Source organism: Pygocentrus nattereri, chromosome 16 (genome assembly GCF_015220715.1).
Source record: "Pygocentrus nattereri isolate fPygNat1 chromosome 16, fPygNat1.pri, whole genome shotgun sequence".
Classification (NCBI taxonomy): Eukaryota; Metazoa; Chordata; class Actinopteri; order Characiformes; family Serrasalmidae; genus Pygocentrus; species Pygocentrus nattereri.
The window spans coordinates 14926940-14945780 of NC_051226.1; the positions used below are offsets into that span (position 1 = coordinate 14926940).

Genomic DNA, 18841 nt, shown 5'->3' on the forward strand with positions numbered 1-18841 from the left:
ACTCCAAATATAGTGGATCAGCCAAGTCATGTTTATTGTATGCCCTGTTAGATCTGCCCTGGTCAGGGGTGCTGCCAGGGATTTTGGGCCCCATGAAAAGATATCACATTGGGTGCCATCACCTTACAGCCACAGGCCACACCAATCCAGAAAATGTAACACTTTGCATGCATTGAATATACTATGTGAGGCAAAACTGATATACTATATAAGAAATAAGCTAAAGGTAATGTAAAATCACAAATATGATGCCATGTGTGTATCTTTATTATAAAAAAAAGCAAACACAAGAATTTGTAAAACACTTGGCTATATTTGAAAATAATTTTGAAAAAACATGTGGAAAAATAATTAGTGTTTAAATTCTTATTATTGAAAATTATTTAGTGAGTTTTCTTTCATCACAATAATTCTAAAAAAAATCCCACAGCCCCCTGTATTTATGCCAATTTACAAGTCATTCAACACAATACTCATCTTCTTCAGATGGGAGTAGAGCAGGTTCACTGGTAGAGGGATAGGGATGAGGAGACCTGTTGGGCCTGGCACCAGGCAGAAGCAGGGATAAATCATTTAGTATGAATAGCTTGCTAAAAGTGTGCCTGCATTGATTACATGTCGGTCAAAAGAGGAGAAATGTAAACACTCTGTGTCGGCATTAAGTAACGTAATGTAAGGCGGGCATGGTAAATTAGCCGATTACACTGTGGACTAAGCTAACAGGTTCATTTCCAACACACACGGACTTCACCCACCTTCCTGAGTCAAAAATCAGGTGACATACTATCGCCCTTTATTTTTTCTTTCTTCCTTTTCATTTTGAATGCCAGATTTTTGTTTAGGAAGCTGAGACATGATGCTGCACTGGCACTCTTCACTCACAATTTACTGCTATGTGAATTATTTTAACACTAACGATTAATAAGCTATTTCACAGGCTATGCTATATTGCACTGCAGCATTCTGTTCCTCGGTCTCTTCGGTTACCAAAATCTCAAATATGTCTCAAAAGAAAAAAAAGCACTCGTAGTCTCTCCTACCTTCAAGACACATCATTAGAATGGGGGGTTCTCAGCCTTTAAAGCAGAACCACTCTAGAATCTCCTGCGATATCACTGTAGGAGACGACTAGACATGTTTATAGCCGATGTAGAAACAATTGTTAATTTCCCAGAGTGGCCCTTTAAGAGCTACTTCATATTTAGGGGCGGTTGTGGGCGTTGGCAGGGTAAAGTGTCGAGTTTGATTGACAAGCACGATGACCAATCACAGACTCGCGTCTCCAGCCTTTGACCAATGCGTCCCGACGTGGGCGGGTGTTTTAAATTCCCGGTCGTTGAGCCGCTGTTTTCAATTGTTTGGGCTCCAGCAACTGACATTGTACAGAAGAAGGGTTGATAAAAATCTGTAGTACCCGAACACATGACGCGTTTGTTTTTAATTCATTGTTTCATTTTTGTTGTTATGTGTTGTTTTTAATGAAAGTGTTTAAATGTAAGATTTATATTACTCCGCTTCTGGCATAACTACATTCGCCACCTCCATCTCTGACGGGTATGTATTTTAGCTAGCCAGCCGGTTAGCTCGCCTTGCCTTTTCTGTTAGCTTTGTCAGCTCACGTTAACGTTATAGATGGTTTTGTCAAATCAACGCTAAGCTTGCTAACGCTAACTACTTAGCTAGCTAACCTTGGTTGAGTAACTGTTTACGTTACTCCCACTTTAAATAACCTACATTATCTACCGTAATTTATCTAGGAAACTGCTGTGTAACATTATGTAGCTAACTCGTTGGTCCTCGTAAGTTGGAAAAGAATTGCGTTATTCATGTTTACTCCCGATTTGAAAGACACGCAGCGGTTTAGCCGGCTCATGTTGATGGCTAGCTGACGTTAGCTAACCTAGTTTTAACGCTTTCGCTAGCCTAAGTTAACGTTAGGCACCTTTGTCTGTTAGCTGTGTAGCCTAGCGAATTAACTTGGCTAACACTGTAAACATTATCTAGCCAGTAGTTTGTTTTCAGACTAGCTTGCATCCCAAACGAGCTTAAATGAAGAGGCCGTGAGTGATGGAAGGGAGACTATCCCTCCCAACTGCGAAATTTAGTTCAGTGACTTAGTAGTTAGTTGGTTAGAATGCAGTTAGGTACGTAAAATAACCGAGAAACCAGGTTAAAATGCGTAGCTACAGTGGCTCTGGATGTATTGTGTGGGTTAGCTGAGCAAGTCCCTTTCAATGTACTATAATGTATTTGCTGTTTTCTGAATTGGCCTGCTCTGCTCTGTCTACTAACTTCAGAGCTGTTTGACCAACACTCCATCTCAGTCTTATGATCAGATTATATGAAGTAAATAATTGATCTAGTCACTACTTTGTTGATGGCAAAAAAAATAATCTTTAATTAATCTTAAAGTATAATGTTTCTCAGGTCATAGGAATAACTTCCAGCAGCCATGGAAGTTGGCACAGTTGTGCAAGAAGAAATGAAATTTCGTGGAGTAGAATTTGCTGTAAAAGTGGAATTGCAAGATCGATTACTTATAGTGGAGATTTCTGATGTGATGACGGCAGACCAGTGGAGAGCAGAGTTTGATCCTGCCTGTGAGTATGCTTATGCAAAGATGCTGATCCAGTGATGCACCTGGAACTTTCTGAAAACCTTTTTTCCCCTTGTTCTTTAGACATTGAAGACCTCACTCGTAAAACTGGAAATTTTAAACAGTTTCCTATATTCTGCAGCATGCTCGAGTCTGCTGTTAGTAGGGTAGGTTGGCTAAAGTTCACTCTCATTGTTCACACAGATCGTACACATTATGTTAGGTCAGTTGTGAATGACTAATGGTGTTTAAAACATATAGTCTGGCGAGTCAGTGACGCTTGACCTGCTGACCTACTCGGACCTGGAACTTCTGCGGAACAGGAAGGCAGGTGTAGTTGGCCGGCCTCGTGCCCAGCAACAGTCTCCTGCTCTCAGTGCTAAACGCTACCTCATTCTAATCTACACAGTGGAATTTGACAGGTCAGTACCATTTCACACAGTCATTTTCTGATTACTTTCGAAATTTGTCATTTTTTAAATGCCAAGCTTATTCTTTTTTTTTTGGTATTTTCTCTCTTTCTTCACTGCACTAGGATACACTACCCTCTACCACTGCCATATCTTGGAAAGCCTGATCCTGCAGCGCTTCAAAGAGAGATCAGAGCTCTAAGGACTGAACTGAATGCCTTGGGGAAGAGAGGAGACCACATAGTATCTGACCAAGAGACCCGCAGACTACGTGCAGAGTAAGTTATCCTGTTACTCTTTAGAGTGGCATATTTAAGTTTTTGTTATTATTATGCTGGTATTTGACCTTTTAACAACAGGCTAATGGTCAAGAAACTGAAATGGGTCAGGCAAGACAAAGAAGTCTGACCGACAAGACTGATTATTCTGTCCTGACCATATGTACTGAACTACGCCACATCAGGTTGGCTCTGGTCAGGGAGGAGAAGGATGCATTGGCCAAAGCTCTGGAGCGGCTGCAGATGGTTGAGGCTGGCTCTGCCCCTGGGGCTCGTGGGCTCAGAGAAGCAGTGCGCAGTCTGGAGGAGCAGCTGTTGAGAGAGAGAGCAAAAAGCCAGCGCTCAGCCACCAAGAGGGGACAGGAGCAGCGCCACCTCATGGAACAGGTGAGTTTTAATACATTTAGCATATCAAGATTGATATTTTCTTGTGTTATATTGTGAAATATTTGTGCACCCCGATTGAAACACTATAATGTATTCCAAAACACATTATAGATCTTTTAATGAATTATCTTTCATTTTTATATGATACACGTTGTTATCAAAGGGCTTTATACATACCAGAAATATCAAAGCTGTGTTATGGTAAATACAGCTGTCATTAGGTAAATAAAAATTATTTTTCAACTCCCATAAAAGTCCACTAAAATGCCATAATTGTTTTTAAAAAATGCATATTCAGCATTTTGGAATGAAACTCTGTGGTTTTTTTTTTTTGTTTTGTTTTGTTTTTTTGTTTTTTTTTTGGAAGTGAAAGTTAGTAAGCACATCATTTACTGGTAACACACTATTGCAAGTTTTAATGTGCACATTTACATTTGGGAATATGCCACAATATGTTTTATTTGTTGTTCTTGTATGTTAAATTAAGCATAATAAAAATGTCAGTTTGTTTCTTGTATATTTAAACTTGGTGAAGTCAATACATGTAATTTATGCATGATTGCCTAAGTTACATTGTTATATTACATTATTATATATTATGTCCACTGTTTTTTTTCCACTGCTGGCAAGCAAGGAATTATTCAGTGGATCAAACATTTTGGAGCTTATCAGTCTTTTACGGTCACATTTTAATTCCTTTCCCTTCCTAGTTGGAGGAGCTTAGAGCCTCAGAGAGAGCACTTCGGATACGTGTGAAGAGTCTGACTACTGAGTTGGCCTTGTTGCGTCGAGGGTAAGTAGGTTTTATAATCATCTACTATCTCCCACCTTATTTTGGATTTTGCTCTTTGAACGGTTCTCTGTTTCTCCAAACATTGGTGTGCTTGAAGTGTTCTACCCTCGCATTTCTAGCAGGATTACTCCAGTTCTGTCAGGCCGGAGTGGGTCCAGGGGTGAAGGGGAGTTTCACAGATCGGCCTCCAGAGAGCGCAGTTTAACTCGAGTTGGGGTGAGGGCTCGCTCAGGGTCCAGAGAGAGGGTGGAGGACAGGAGCAGGAGGTCAGAGGAGAGAGGGAGAAGGGCAGACTCTTCAGGAGCAAGGAATTACATATCAAGACCCTCTCCATCTCCAACAGGTATGTCTGTCACGTTTAATTATTATATTTAATATCTATAGAGATAGGGTGAGAAGTTCGGTCATCCGGGAGGGACTCGGAGTAGAGCCGCTGCTTCTTCACGTCGAGAGGAGCCAGTTGAGGTGGTTCGGGCATCTTGTTAGGATGCCTCCTGGACGCCTCCCTTGGGAGGTATCACAGGCAAGTCCACCGGGGAGGAGACCCCAGGGAAGACCCAGGACACGCTGGCGTGGCGTGGGCTTCATTGCTCAGGATGCTGCCCCCGCGACCCGAACCCCGGAGAAGCGGAAGATGATGGATGGATGGATGGATGGATGGATGGATGGATGGATGGATGGATGGATGGATGGATGGATGGATGGATATACTGTTGCTTTATCAGTCAAAACTAGAAATGAAAGAAACTATATATTCTATATTGAATACTGCTCTGTTGTTCATAAGCATGTTGATGCAATTTTTGTTACTTTTCCTCTGTATTCCAGAACACTGTATTTGCAATGAAACAGTGCTTGTAAATTACGAATTTACATTTGGTTTCTTTAGAGGTCTGAAAAGGCAAAAGGGCTAAGATTTCAGTTACTTCTTTCAGAACGGTATTAAATATATAAAAGGAACAATAAGGGAATTGAGAATGACTGACTGTTGTCCCAGACTCAAACAGATGAATGTGTCTACTTTAGGGTCTCGGGGGCGGTTTGACCCAACAGCATACATTCAAGAGAGACAACGACGCCAAAGAGAAGCAGAACTGAAGAAGTAATAATTTATTTTCCTTTACTATTATATTGACCTTTGTAATTGTATAATAGACCTCTGTAATTACTGTTTTATTTTTATTTTTCCCTCTCAAGCTTGGGCCTTTCTGTGAGCAGGAATATGGTTTTCATTGAAAGGTGTGCAGTAAAAGCTTCTGTTTAGACTCTTAGTTGATTTCTTGCGACATTTCCCTAAAACCATCCTTCATCAGCCATCATTCTTGTTCATCAGTGTGAGACCTTGCGGTGTTCATTGTATAGCTTTCTAGAATATCGGATTGACATTTTTTGAACTGAGTTCAAAATGCTGACTGCTAAAATTTGAGCATTTGTTTTCATTAGCCAAAGGAAGGTCAGGAGGGACATGCTGCCATCACCGGCTCTGAATGAAAGGGGCCGTTCGCGGTCCAGAGAGCCAATCCCTCAGCTGATCAGAGGGGGGAGCGCGGGTCGGGGCAGGAGTCTATCTGTCGAGAGCAGAAGGAGTCGTCACTCTTCTGAAAGCTCGATTGTTGACTTTGAAGAACTTGCTAAGCCCCTGAATAGCAGGTGAGTAAAATGATCTGTATATTAGGCCAGGTTTTGATTGACTGCCATCATCAGATTTATAGTAATCATTAGACAATGGATTGATCCAGGATCACTGGCCATGCAAGTGACGTAATGCAATTTGTCTTATTTAATACCTTAAATAGAGGATTAAGACTTGGCCTCGCTCTTTCTGGGTGGGTAGGATGGCCCCCCTTCTCCTCCCATCACTCAACGTGATACTAGTTAGTGCAAGTGTCTGTTAGCAGACGTAAAACATCTGGTGGTTGGTGCTTTCCTCCAAGCGCATTCCGCTGTCCCGTGAAGTTGCGTGAGCCGCAATTTGAAAAGAAGCAGTGGTTGGTTTCACAGGTCTCGGATGAAGCCTGTGCTAGCCTTCACCCTCCTAGCGTTGGTAGTATTGTGTGATTGGGGGAGCCCTAACTAGCGGGTGGAATTGGAAACGACTAAATTGGGGAGAAAATCTGATTAAAAAAAAAATGCAGTGCATAGGACTGAGAGGTATCTAGCAATGAGGTTGCAGATTGCAGCCAACTGGATATCCCTGAATATTCTCATCAGTGTTTACCAAATTTATGCAATGATAATGCTTTTGGACATTTGTGACTGGATTGTTAGACTAACTGTTATGGTGTGTCTGTCAACATTAACAGTAATTATTTATTTAAAGTTAACATTTAGATAATTAAAATAATTCAAAATGTACACTTTTATGGAACAACCTTTTGGTGACCCATATGGTAGATAAGGCCGTAGGATTAAGTGGCTGTGTGCGGTCGGGATCTCTTTGTTAAGGTTTTTAAGCAAAACCTTTTTTGTTGTCATTAACAGAGGCAGAAAACTGGTTTATAATGGTCCGAGTATGGTAAGTTGTTGTGTAAATTGAATTATTTTCATTTGGAATACTGACAAAAGTCCTGTAAGACTTGTATGAAAATGTGATCTCTTTATACACAGACCAGAGGAAAACACTTGAACAAAAAGCCAATGTGTAGCACTCCAACACAAAGAGTGAGGGGTAAGTAGTACCTGTTGTCTGACAGTGAGTGCGTAACCCAATTTTTAAAATTTTATTTATTTAAAGAATTCAACACAATTCTGTTTAATTTTTTTTCTTTGCCTTTCAGAAAGTTCCATGGACACAGGAGCTGACCTGTCAGAGATTGATGCTCGACTCCAGGCCCTGCAGGAATACATGAGAGACTTGGACACAGGGCACTAACTTTACCCAGTGATGGACTTATTTTTTAGTTTTATTGCACAAGCTGGTGTTGACCCTCATCAGCACGAACAATCATTTCTTTTAGAACACTGCTACAGATGCAACTGCTACAAGACAACTGTTTCAAGGTGTACATGATCATTCATATGAGAAGAAGGCAACATCCTTACTACTGAATGCCATAAATAATTAACGCTCTGTTATTCCCCCCTGCTTACACTGTGAAACTTGGACTTGCGATTCAAAAGACTGTTACTACATCAGACTTGAAGGACTTGGGGGTGAAACATGAAAGAGATGGAGATTTGAACATGCCATGTGTGTGAATTAGTGGTTACCATTAGATACATTTTAACAGCTATTCGTATAACTTTATAGCTGTCCCAAATTTTTACAATTTTGAAATTCTGAAAATTACTTTTATATGAAATTGTTCATCCTCTGCCTTTGCATAATCATAAGTGTGTATATAAAGTCCTCTTTTTATTTAACTCATTTTCTAAAATTATGTCCAGTTGTGGTCACATCGGTTGATGTAATATACTGTGGTTAGGTTTCATGTTTGGTCATTTGTTTTTAAAATCCATCCAGTGGATCTAAAAACTTTTATATGTAAATTCAAATTTTTGTTTCAGCAGGCAATTTGTTCCCAAACCTGTGGCACATGTATGTGTGAAGGTTCTATCATTTAATGTGCTTTAAAGGACGAACAAGCAGCTTTTGTCTTGTGATTTTCAGCCAGAAATTACTGGTTTGCTGCTGGATGCATAGCTTGCCTCAGTGGAGGCACTATATTTACATTGACCTCAATTACTAACAAAATACAAAGTATATCACTATGCACAAGAGCTACATTATGTATTCATTCATTGTAGTATTTTCATGGAAATTTCTGAACAGTCAGACAATTCTGGGAGGTTTAGAAAGGACTGTGCAGTGTGATGGAGCTCTGACACATTTTTTGTGATGCAGCTGGAGCTGCTAATGCAGCCTTAGCCACGCTCACAGGGTGCTTCAATTGGCTCAGGGATTTCAAGGTATTGTGTTTGTGCTGTAGACGGTCACAGCTGGCCTAGATCTCTTAATGAACAGCACTGTGAGTTTCTGTGGCCTATCCATCTGGCAGAACAGCTGCCAACCCCTCACTCCAGCATGCATACAATCAGTAGACGCTAACCTCAGTTCATACTGGCATGTCCAAACAGCATGCCTACATGATTTCTAGTGCACTTTAGAATGCAAGATCAAATGTCAGACGTGTTAAAACACATACAATGAGCGCAAGTAGAGCTGCATCTTTCTTACACAATGTTTCATAACCAGCTGGACATTTTATCATTTAGCCTTTTTAAGGACCATGGAATTAGTGAAACACAGTTACTACTTGTGCTTTTAGAAACATTTCATGCCTGCAAAAGATATTTATAATAAAACAATTAAGCAAAATGGAGCTAAATAAATTATATTTTATTTCATTAATAGGTGACCTCATTTTCTATGTGTAGTCCTGTTTGTTAAGATTTGAGTGCACACTTAGGCTACACATGTAGGTTTACACTATTTGCAGAATAAGCCGAGATATGTATTTTATATATGTGTGTGTGAGTATTTTAAATAGTATTTTGTAAAAGCCAAGTTTGCAAACGTAATCGGTTAGTGAGCGGTACTGTCTTTTTAAGACAAGTTAAGTAGGCGGAGCAAAAACTTGTCCCCAGAATTAACCAATCACACCCGCGTTGGTAGCAGAACGGACCACCAGCACGGAATCGCGGCTTAGAGCGTATCATTACTGATTAGCAGATTGACTCGGTTCATCGATTCACTATACTGATTCTTTCGAACTTGTCGGCTCAGGGCAACAGTTCGTCTTCGTTTAAGACACTTAATAATCCGATAACTGCCGAAAATCAGATTTTGTCACTAATATGATCAACGTTTACATGCGCAGTCAAAAAAATCCGACGGAAATCCGGCTACATGCACTGAGAAATCTGATTACTGAGCTATCCAGCTCTTTTTCTTATGTATAGACCGTACTTCGCTGTAAGAAATGAGCCTGTTTACCTGAATACTTGAATAATCAGAAATGGGATTATTGAGTGCATGTAAATACACTCAGTGTATTTAAATGAAACATACTTTCCTGTCTTTCCATGATTTTGAATCTGTGAGCTGCCTGAATATATTTAAAGCCATTGCTTGTTGTAAATTGAAGTCCACATTATAAAAAATAAACAAAAGCAGAAGTATAAGTTTTGTTGAACTTTTAGACAGTGATTGAATTCAGCTATTTTCGTCTGTGCCATATACAATGCTGTTGATTCAGCCAGCGACTGACATGGGATCTAGAACAGGCTACAGGTGAAAATGTATGCAAATTCCTAGAGGTCGTTACAATTTGATGTTTTATACCAATCCCTTGAGATTGAATTGTGACAAATTATTAAAGCAAACATAGATTCAAGAAAAAAATAAAGTTCGATTCAACTGGATTTGTGAATCGTGTCGAACTGAAAAGAACCGGTTCAAAAACGATTCGTGCATGAATCGGATAGGCGCCGATCTATTGTCCCTCTGTTGTTTGTAGTGAACCCACATGTCTTGGGGGCGAACATGTGAACGACGCGAGGGCAGAGACCTGGCGGTTTTTCAGCGCAGCAGTAAGTTTACTAAAACAGCAGCGAGGAGCTCGTTATCTGAGCCAAGGTGAGTGAGGCTGTGCCTTGGTGCAGTTAACGTTAGCTAGCAGTAGTTAGCCGGGCATCAGCTTGTTTGGCTTGGCCCATTGAATTGTCGCCCCGAAAGCTGCTGAGCTCAAATGCTAAATCAGCGATCGCCATGACTAAAACGCCTGGCACCGCGGCTCCGTGCCCGGATGGCGGGGATGTACTGCACTGGCCTGGACGACTGGAGGAGCCCACCGAACATGTAAAGTGCAGTGCGGTTCAGAAACAGTGTTTGGGTTCGCCTCCTCACGGCGGTGCTGGGATTCTTCCTCAGCTAGTTGTAACTTGCGAACCTCGTATGCGCCAAATCGGTGAGAAGAGGAGCGTTAGCGGACTACCGTGCAGCTCCAACCTAGACGAGGAGTCTCTGTGTTCGGACAGTGGCTTCGGCGGCTCCCCCGCCTCTTCTCTGGTGCTGCGAAAACTCTCCAACTCCTCGTCAGCCGGCCTCTCGCCAACGTCGTCCTTTGAGGAGTACGAGGAGGAGTGTGGTGAAAATAACGGAGGAAACGTCACGGTACCTCAGAACAGCAGCTTATGCTCGGACGACCATGATACTGTGAGTTTTAAAGCGTCTGAGGCGGTAGAGCTGTACCGGTTTACCACGATATATTGACGCAACGTCACGTTTAGTCGATATATTTAGTAGGTAATGAGCATTATATCCACAACGTTACGTTGAAGTCTGTACAATGATGCGTTTTGTGCCAAGTTTTGTTTAATTATTCTGCTTTGAATGCTTTCTAATCCCCAGAACAGTTCATTACATTGGAACCTACTGCCTTATTCCCTATATTTCTTTACATAAGTATGGCCTACAGCTTTTTAAATGTACGCTTGCAGTGTTGGTAGTCAGGCTTGGATATCATACACCGTAGCTCTGAATGTGAAGCACATGTTTTGGCTGAGAACTGGGTTACTCTGTTAGATTGACACCATATATTATATTGGACGTGTCAGTTTATGACTCGTTTTATTCGGTTATAGTCCTTTAAATGGTCTGCACACCGTGAGTAAACAAACAAGTGACACTTCACTGATGAATAAAATGTATTAGGGTGACATTATGGCACAGACCTTAAAGATCATTAAGTTTAGCTTTAGGAATAGAGGAAGGCAAGAGTTAACAAGTGGTTGAAAAATGATCTCCCAGTTGTGATTTTCAAAAAAGTTATTACAGCATTGATGCTTTCAGCTAAAATTCCTCTTGTAAAAGGAGTTTCATAAGCTATTTGGACAAATAACAATGCAAGGTGGAATTGGATACCAGACATCATAGACAATATAGAGTGGATGACAATAGAGAGTGGATGTGGCCTGCAGACAGTAGCAAGAACTTGACTAGCTCCTAGTTGCATGGTTCTGCTGAAAGCCTACAGAGGGTTTGGCTACGTCTGTCAGAAATGCTGAAGTCCATTCTCCATCTAAATGCCGGACCATTTAACATGCACTAAAATGAGGGCAGTTCTGAAACAGTGCTTATAAGGTCATCAGCGGAAAAGGCACTGCTGGCCTCTCCCTCTGGCATCCTTTCTTGTTCTGGAGAGTGTCATTCTGGTCTGACTAGTTTTTCGCTGCCCAGAAGAGTCTTTGGCCTGGAAGGGATGGGGACAGGGACTGCATCACACATGGAGTTTGAGACTCTTTTGTGTTTGCACATTAAACAATCATCTGTTGCTGCTTCACAGGAGATTGTCAGTTTTGCAGTGGCCACACCTGAGCCAATGTTAGTCAAGGGTGTGTTTTAAGGTTTAGCAGTTCATGCGAGAAGGCTGAATATTCAAATCAACATGTGAGTAAGGTCAGATGAGCTTTTCTTAACCATGTTTCTTTGTGCTTCCTCCTTGTCTTTGGTTATTTTTAGAGTAGGGTGATTTACTGTTTTTTTCGCAGCTTATTTAATGAATGATTTGCAGTGACAATTGCAGTGTATATAAAAAGGCTACTTGGGGAAAGGAAATGGTCATCACAAATGTAAAAATAATAAAACAGGAATTCCACCAGCTTTGAAACGTTCTGCATAACTCCGTTATTGAGGTGTAAGCGGAGTCATTCCGTGTGCTTTAATGTGAAATTTAGCATTATAGCAATGCAGCTCCAGTTTCTTTACCGTGGCAGTGATGGGAGTCAGAGATCATGGCTATATTTGCAGTTATAAACATTTTATTTACTATGCAGATGACTACATGTGTATTCTGAGTTTTACATGCCTTATTGATGATGGTAAAATATTTTTTCTTTGGGGACAATTTTGGCTCCTGCACAAACCTCTCATCCACAAACCTCAGCCACACATTGATTTCAAGGTTAAAACCTTAAACCGTAAAATAACATTTTAGGCATCAGACAGCATATTCATAATTATCTTATGTATTAACTGTCTGTGAGGTACCTTTTTGAGACAGTAAATGCTTTGGATGTCTTGGTCCTGTCACCGCTTTTGTGGTTTCTCTAGAGTGGTATTGTTTCTGCCCTCTCTAAATGACTTTAACCATTTTAGTATGCACAAATTATATTTAGTATGAAAAACTCAGATCTCCCCTTTAAGACGGTGTGCATATTGTCATTACACACATGAAACACCGTCGCTTTCAAAATATCAGTGGCATTGTCACTATGACAGTGTTTGGAATGAGAAGAGGTCTAAGCTTTTAATGATCTTTCATTTTCACATCAGTTTACAGGTTTGACATAAACCACTGGAATGTTTTAAGATCGTCAGAAAGCACACAAAGATAGAATTGTGTTTTATTCTTTGTGTGACTCTTGACATTTACATTTCTGCCAATTGTAGTAGGAAAATAAGTCTTGTCTGTCAATGTTTTATCAGCTGTTGTGTAAGATTCATGAGCGATCACTGCCCCTCTGTATTGCTTGATAACTCCAGCTAGTTCAGCATTGTTGTCAATGATTGGCCTTATGGGAAAGCCTTGTGGTCAGTAGAGCAGAAGGAGTCTGCCATATGAGTCTAAAGTCGAAGGCAGAGGTAAGGAAAATGGCAGCTAAAGACTGTTTTACAGAAAAGTAGCAGTGTGTAGCTTGAACAGTTATGGGGTAGTGTTGTTAAAGGAGCTATGGTCAAGATTATGAGATCTCTTAAAACATATCCAGTCTTAAAATGTCCTAGGTCATTTTATTTCCATGGCCAGCTCAGCAGAATGTGGTTGTGTGTATAAAGTTTATTTGGGTTTGTTTTTATTTTGTGACAAAAAGTCTTATAAATGCACAGTGTGACATACCTGAGTGGGAAAGGGTGGTCATGCAGACTCAGTTACAGTCATTATCAACAAGTTTAGCTTGGACTATGTATAACATTGGGCAAGTTTGTAACCGTGTTTACATTGGGAAGCCATAGTCCTATTTCTTGTATAATTTGTGTATAGTAATTATTAACTATATAACATTGATAACATTTTATAACATTTTCTTTGTTTTTCTTTCATCTGAAAGAGTGATTTATGGAAGAAGAACAAAAACATGGTAAATTGGTCACCTGTTGTGGTACCTTTGAGAAAGCGCTCTCCCTGGGTTCAAGTGGTTGGGCATGCAGGTTCGTCTGTAATGTTTTGCTCTTTCTAAAGCCTTTCTGTATTGATTATCTATATTCTGTATATGAATATACATACTCTTTACAAAGCACTGCTATTGCTCATTAAAATACTGTGCCATAGAATACAACACATTATTTACATTGTTATTTATTTTTTTTTCATTAGTGCAACAGACCAATAATCTAACAATTCAGTCTGCTTTTGTTTTTGTTTTATAGGTAACTTTCAGACAGGCAGTGATGGGAAGCTGCTGAAGAAGTACTGTGCATGCGAGCAACAGTGTTTGCAGCGGCTCATGGAGGATGTGCTTCGACCCTTTGTACCGGGGTACCACGGAGTGACCCAGAGGGATGAGCAGGACTACAACCTCATGGATGACCTGCTTGCTTACTTTGACTCTCCTTGCATCATGGACTGCAAAATGGGAACCCGGTGAGACCTTTTACTTGAGCAGATTTTAGCTTGTCACTACCTACGTACATGTAACATGCTTAATGCAGAAGCCAATATCAACATACCCTGTCGTTAACATTTGAAAAATGTTTGTACACACCAAACTTTTAACCTTGTAATAATGTTGAGCATTGTACGTCCTGTCAGGACATACTTGGAGGAGGAGCTGAAGAAAGCACACAAGCATCCTCAGCCACGTGAAGACATGTATGAGAAAATGGTGGCAGTGGACCCAGATGCCCCAACGTCAGAAGAAAGAGCCCAAAAAGCAGTGCTTAAAACCAGATACATGCAGTGGAGGGAGACCCTTAGCTCCACTGCAACTTTAGGTTTCCGTATAGAGGGCATCAAGGTATGTTGCACCCCATAATGTTGGTAGTATGCCGTTAGTAATGTGCAGTCATGATAAATAGTAACCTAATACAGTTGTTGGCCACTATGTTGGAAAAAGAAAAACTACTTTGTCCTTACACTCTATGCATCATATTATTATGCATCTATTTTGTAGGTGTCATTAGTGAAGCCATTTTTTTTCTGTTTATCCGAATTGTGAAGTTAAATTCTAAAGGGGCTTTGAGAGCAGAATAAACTTCCACAGTACTCAGATACTTTCTAGTGAATACCCTAGATCACTACACCAGCTAAATGGATACCAATGTCCATTGCAGAAAATGTTACTTTAATGATGTTTTTTGCTTCAGTCCTCGTGCCTTTTCAAAATGTTACGCTTGTGTCTAGGGCTACAAATAAGAAGTCAACTGGAAAATGCAGCCGAATGATGACATTGAAGTGAAAATGTCAAATAATTTATTGATTCATCCGGGTTTAACGCTTTTAGTAAGCTAAATAACTCACCTTAATATACAATACTAATGAACAAGCAGGCATCCAGTTTGGTCACAGCCACAGTATGTAGCTCATCTGTTGCCATGCAAAGCTTGTTTGCCACCTGACTTCAATTCATCAGTGATCACTTTCTGACCGCAGGACTGTTGTTCATACCATTTGTGTGGTATGTGTTTCAGTGCGTTTGTGACGCAGACTTGGTGAGGCATGGTAGTGTGTATAGTGCTGGCACAAATGTCTCGGGCACCGACACAGTAGTGTTGCTGTGATTTTTACACCAATCAGGGATCACTGCAAGGTTGAGAGTGGTCCACTACCCTATAGAAACTGTGATTTGATGACTTGATAACTAATTGAGAAGAATTTCTTGAGGTCAGCTGGTTCTGTTAGAGCAGGAAAACATTGCAGGGTTGAACTCCTCAGTCAAAAAATTAATCGCATGCATGTTTTATAATACTTGGTTAGATATCCAGTTGTTTTAATAAAAGTGCCAATCTTATCAATTAAGGATTACATCAGTTTTTTGAGAGGGCTTCTGTCCTGTTCCTGCTGCTAACTTTGTGCTTCATGTTTGGTGTATTGTGGTTTTTTTTGTTTTTTTTTTGTCTGGTGAGTTCCATTGTTACGTGTCTTGATGTTCAGTGATATGATACTCTTGCTCTCATATCTCTGTTCAGAAATCTGATGGCACCTGTAACACCAACTTTAAAAGGACTAAATATAAGGATCAAGTGATGCAAGCATTAGAAGACTTTGTTGACCACAATATGTCTGTCCTGGTATGTGACTTTTTTTCACTTTGGCTCAACATTGACAAGGCTCACAATTACAGTGTAATCTGTGTAAATGACTTACTAGTAATTCCTCATTTACAGAAAAGTTACCAACAACGATTAAAGGAGCTGCGGCTTGTACTTGAGAATTCAGAGTTCTTTAAAACGCATGAGGTAAGAAGCATCCTACCCATAATTTTATTTTACAATACAGCACTTGCTAATGAGTGACTTGCTTTTTGTTTATGGAAGGTGGTGGGAAGCTCCCTGTTGTTTGTGCATGACCACAGTGGCAGAGCTGGAGTCTGGATGATCGACTTTGGAAAGACGGTCCCCATACCACCGCCTCTTACTTTGGACCACCGCAGCCCATGGGTGGAAGGCAACAGGGAAGATGGCTACCTATGGGGCCTGGACAATTTTATTGACATTTTGACTGACATGCTTTCTGGACACTGAACTAATTTCCCTGATTAATACACAAAGAACCCATGGCTTCAAATGTCTGTAAATGTGTTTTACCTTGTAAATAGTTTGGTTTTTGTTTTTTTGTTTTTATTTAATTTTCTTAAAATATGGTGCAGTTTCCATATTTTGTCATGGACGAATAGTTAAATTGTAATGTAAAAAAATGTACTTGAGGTTCTAGTGTTGTGTTTGTTTTTTTTTTTTTTTTAATTTTATTTTAATGAATGCCGGTGAAAATCTCTACCAACATTCTAGGCTTGTGGTAATCCTTTATCTCTACATTTTAGCATAATTGTGCGACCAAAGTCATTTCATTTTGCTGAGATTAAACACAAGTTGAATGATAGCTACACATTTCCTCACTTTTTCAGTCAGTAACCTTTTCCCTTTTCATTGATCTGCTTCAGAGTGTGTTTTACACAATTCTGTAAACAGATAATAACACTCCTGTGCAGGTGTTTTTTTTTTTTTTTTTTTTTTGAATGTTTTGTAACTTTAGGTAGTTCTATGTACGTTGAGCCTGCATCTTATACTCTGGCTGTTGCTGTGGCCTACATTCCTTAGTTGCATAAATTTGTTTGCAAGAAAGACACACATCAAGGTGGACCAGAGAACTCTGTTGTTTGCCAGTGGTTAGTTGGTTATTTGTTTTGTGCTGTATAATTTTATGGTGTTGATCATCAGCACAATAAATGTCATCTGTCATTGGTGCGAAAACGTGTTTTGTTTAACTGTCTGAATATGGCAAAGCCTTTACAGAATCATGGGTCTTATAAGGTTATTGGTTACTTCCAGCTGAGAGTTGGCCTTCGAGTTCATTTCCTTGAGAAGTCCAATCCTGTCTTGTCTTTGTCAAGTGCATTATTTCCCAACTCCAGTTGTGGTGCCCATCTGCATTGCACAGTTGTGTTTTCCTTGTATCTGAGCCATTAGGTAGTGATCAAGTACTGTTAGCTCAATCAGGTCTAGTGACTAATCCTTTACACATCATTTAGCTTACTGTTAGTTTTGAGACTACACACTGCTAAAAGTGAAGGACTTAAAACATCCACAATTAAATCTTTTGGCACTAGAATGGAAGACCGAGTAAAACAAGGCTGCCTTGGCAACTTTTCTCAGAGCGGAAGCCACATGTGAAGAATCTATGTCCATGTACCATTATCTCATGTGTTGTATTAGAGTTTGTAGTAGTGGGGGTTTTGGATTGTTGATGGGTTTTGCTTGGGTTTGCAGTGAAAATGAGCTCCTGGCTAATCATATATTTTTTATATATATATATATATATATATATATATATATATATATATATATATATATATATATATATATATATATATATATATATAATAATAAAATCGCTCATATTAAGCGCCATGGGTAAGGTGGGAGGATGAAGCTACTGTCTTGCTACAAGATTTTCTGTCTAGCTATAGAAGTTGTTTTGGTGTTTTGTGGTCTGTATTTGGTAGGGGTTAAGTTTCTGGCTGATTGTTGATTTTGCTGGACTCAAGTAGCAGTAGATTTGTTGTATTTGCTAAGATTGTACTTGTAACAATCCTCATTTCTTTGGACTCCATAGTCTGGTGAGGGCCTTTCTTTTAATTCTCAACCTGTTTTGGTAATGGACATGATGCACTAATGAAAAGACATCTTAATTTTAGAGCTTTCTTTTTTATTTCCTTCTTGGTTTTCTTCCTTGGGGTGAAAGGTCTTATTAAAGATTTTCTCCTCTGCCTTTCCACAATGATGTGTTGAGTACTGTTGATGGTAAATACACAAACTAATGTGTCTGGTGGTCTTTGCCACTGGATTCTTATGAAATAGTGCTAGGGCTGCGTCAGTGTTTCTTGGCACCTTTAGCAGGAAGGTACAGGGCTCTCCAAGATGTCATTGTCTGTGACATACCCCAGAACATGATTCAACAATTGAACAGGAAGGAAATGTAAGATAATTATGTCCCCTTGTAGGTTGGCAAAGCACAGTTTTCTCAGTGGCATGCCCATATCTTCAAGGCCTTACATTTCCCAACAGGCAGTGTTTTATAATTTAACATGGACTACATACTTTTCCAGGCAACAATCAAACTAGTACCTGGGTAAATGGGTAGTTCAGCTGTGTATTCACACAATGAATACTGAACAGATTACCTGTCTCATGGCAAAATGTCATGGGTGTCCATCCTGGCAAACTATGGTCTGCATGGTGGCCCCAGCGGGTGCTTGCCGAGGTTTGTATTCAGCCTCACAAGGTGAGATGGAGTAGAGTTGATGTTTCTGTTGAAATGAACTCCTCAACAGGAACATCTGTCAAGTGAGGAAGTGGCAGGTGGCTTAAAGTTGTCTTTAAAGCTGAGGGAACTCTTTGAAGCATAAATGCATCATGTCTGTTACCAACAGTGGTAAGAATGACAGAAAAGAGCATGACAGTATTAAATTACATTGTTATGCTCTTCCTATATACCATCCTGCATTACTCTCACACTGTTGCTGTGCATGGTATATCACTTAAAGCCTGCCACTACATTTCCATGTATCCATCCAGGCATAGCATTTCCTTCTCAGTCTGCTTTTCATCTTTGTACTGGTAGTGTGAAAACAGTGACCCTTGGCTCACCTGTTCTTTTTAGCTTGAAACATTATTAAGTTATTAGGCCATTTCTTGCTATCAGTTGTAGAAGCAGTTGTTTAG

At 40.0% G+C, this 18841-nt stretch overlaps 2 protein-coding genes across 4 annotated transcripts; both read left to right on the forward strand.

The window, feature by feature from the left end:
• Positions 1–1342: 1342 nt before the first annotated feature.
• On the forward strand, positions 1343–8179 carry ccdc61 (coiled-coil domain containing 61). Of its 3 annotated transcripts, none has more exons than XM_017718079.2 (14): positions 1343–1554; positions 2428–2600; positions 2681–2763; positions 2858–3018; positions 3132–3284; positions 3470–3671; positions 4382–4464; positions 4584–4807; positions 5491–5566; positions 5662–5703; positions 5908–6114; positions 6946–6979; positions 7072–7132; positions 7242–8179. In XM_017718079.2, the coding sequence occupies exons 2-14, from the start codon at positions 2453–2455 to the stop codon at positions 7334–7336; spliced, it is 1569 nt and encodes a 522-aa protein (XP_017573568.1). In that variant the 5' UTR covers positions 1343–1554; positions 2428–2452; the 3' UTR covers positions 7337–8179. The 3 variants fall into 3 exon arrangements, with proteins under 3 accessions (XP_017573568.1, XP_017573569.1, XP_017573570.1); XM_017718080.2 differs by having other exon boundaries at positions 4587–4807; XM_017718081.2 differs by lacking the exon at positions 5662–5703.
• Positions 8180–9854: 1675 nt separating this feature from the next.
• itpkca (inositol-trisphosphate 3-kinase Ca) lies at positions 9855–16870 on the forward strand. The gene is made up of 7 exons (XM_017718078.2): positions 9855–10621; positions 13513–13612; positions 13832–14045; positions 14214–14418; positions 15590–15691; positions 15788–15859; positions 15938–16870. The coding sequence occupies exons 1-7, from the start codon at positions 10175–10177 to the stop codon at positions 16142–16144; spliced, it is 1347 nt and encodes a 448-aa protein (XP_017573567.2). The 5' UTR covers positions 9855–10174; the 3' UTR covers positions 16145–16870.
• Positions 16871–18841: the final 1971 nt, after the last annotated feature.

Coding starts and splice junctions, on each gene's coding strand:
- ccdc61 (XM_017718079.2), top strand. CDS start 2,453: ATGGAAGTTGGCACAGTTGTGCAAGAAGAAATGAAATTTCGTGGAGTA. Junction 5,567..5,661: donor AGAGAAGCAGAACTGAAGAA/GTAATAATTTAT, acceptor TTCCCTCTCAAG/CTTGGGCCTTTCTGTGAGCA. Junction 7,133..7,241: donor TCCAACACAAAGAGTGAGGG/GTAAGTAGTACC, acceptor TTTGCCTTTCAG/AAAGTTCCATGGACACAGGA.
- itpkca (XM_017718078.2), top strand. CDS start 10,175: ATGACTAAAACGCCTGGCACCGCGGCTCCGTGCCCGGATGGCGGGGAT. Junction 10,622..13,512: donor GCTCGGACGACCATGATACT/GTGAGTTTTAAA, acceptor TTCATCTGAAAG/AGTGATTTATGGAAGAAGAA. Junction 13,613..13,831: donor TCAAGTGGTTGGGCATGCAG/GTTCGTCTGTAA, acceptor TTTGTTTTATAG/GTAACTTTCAGACAGGCAGT.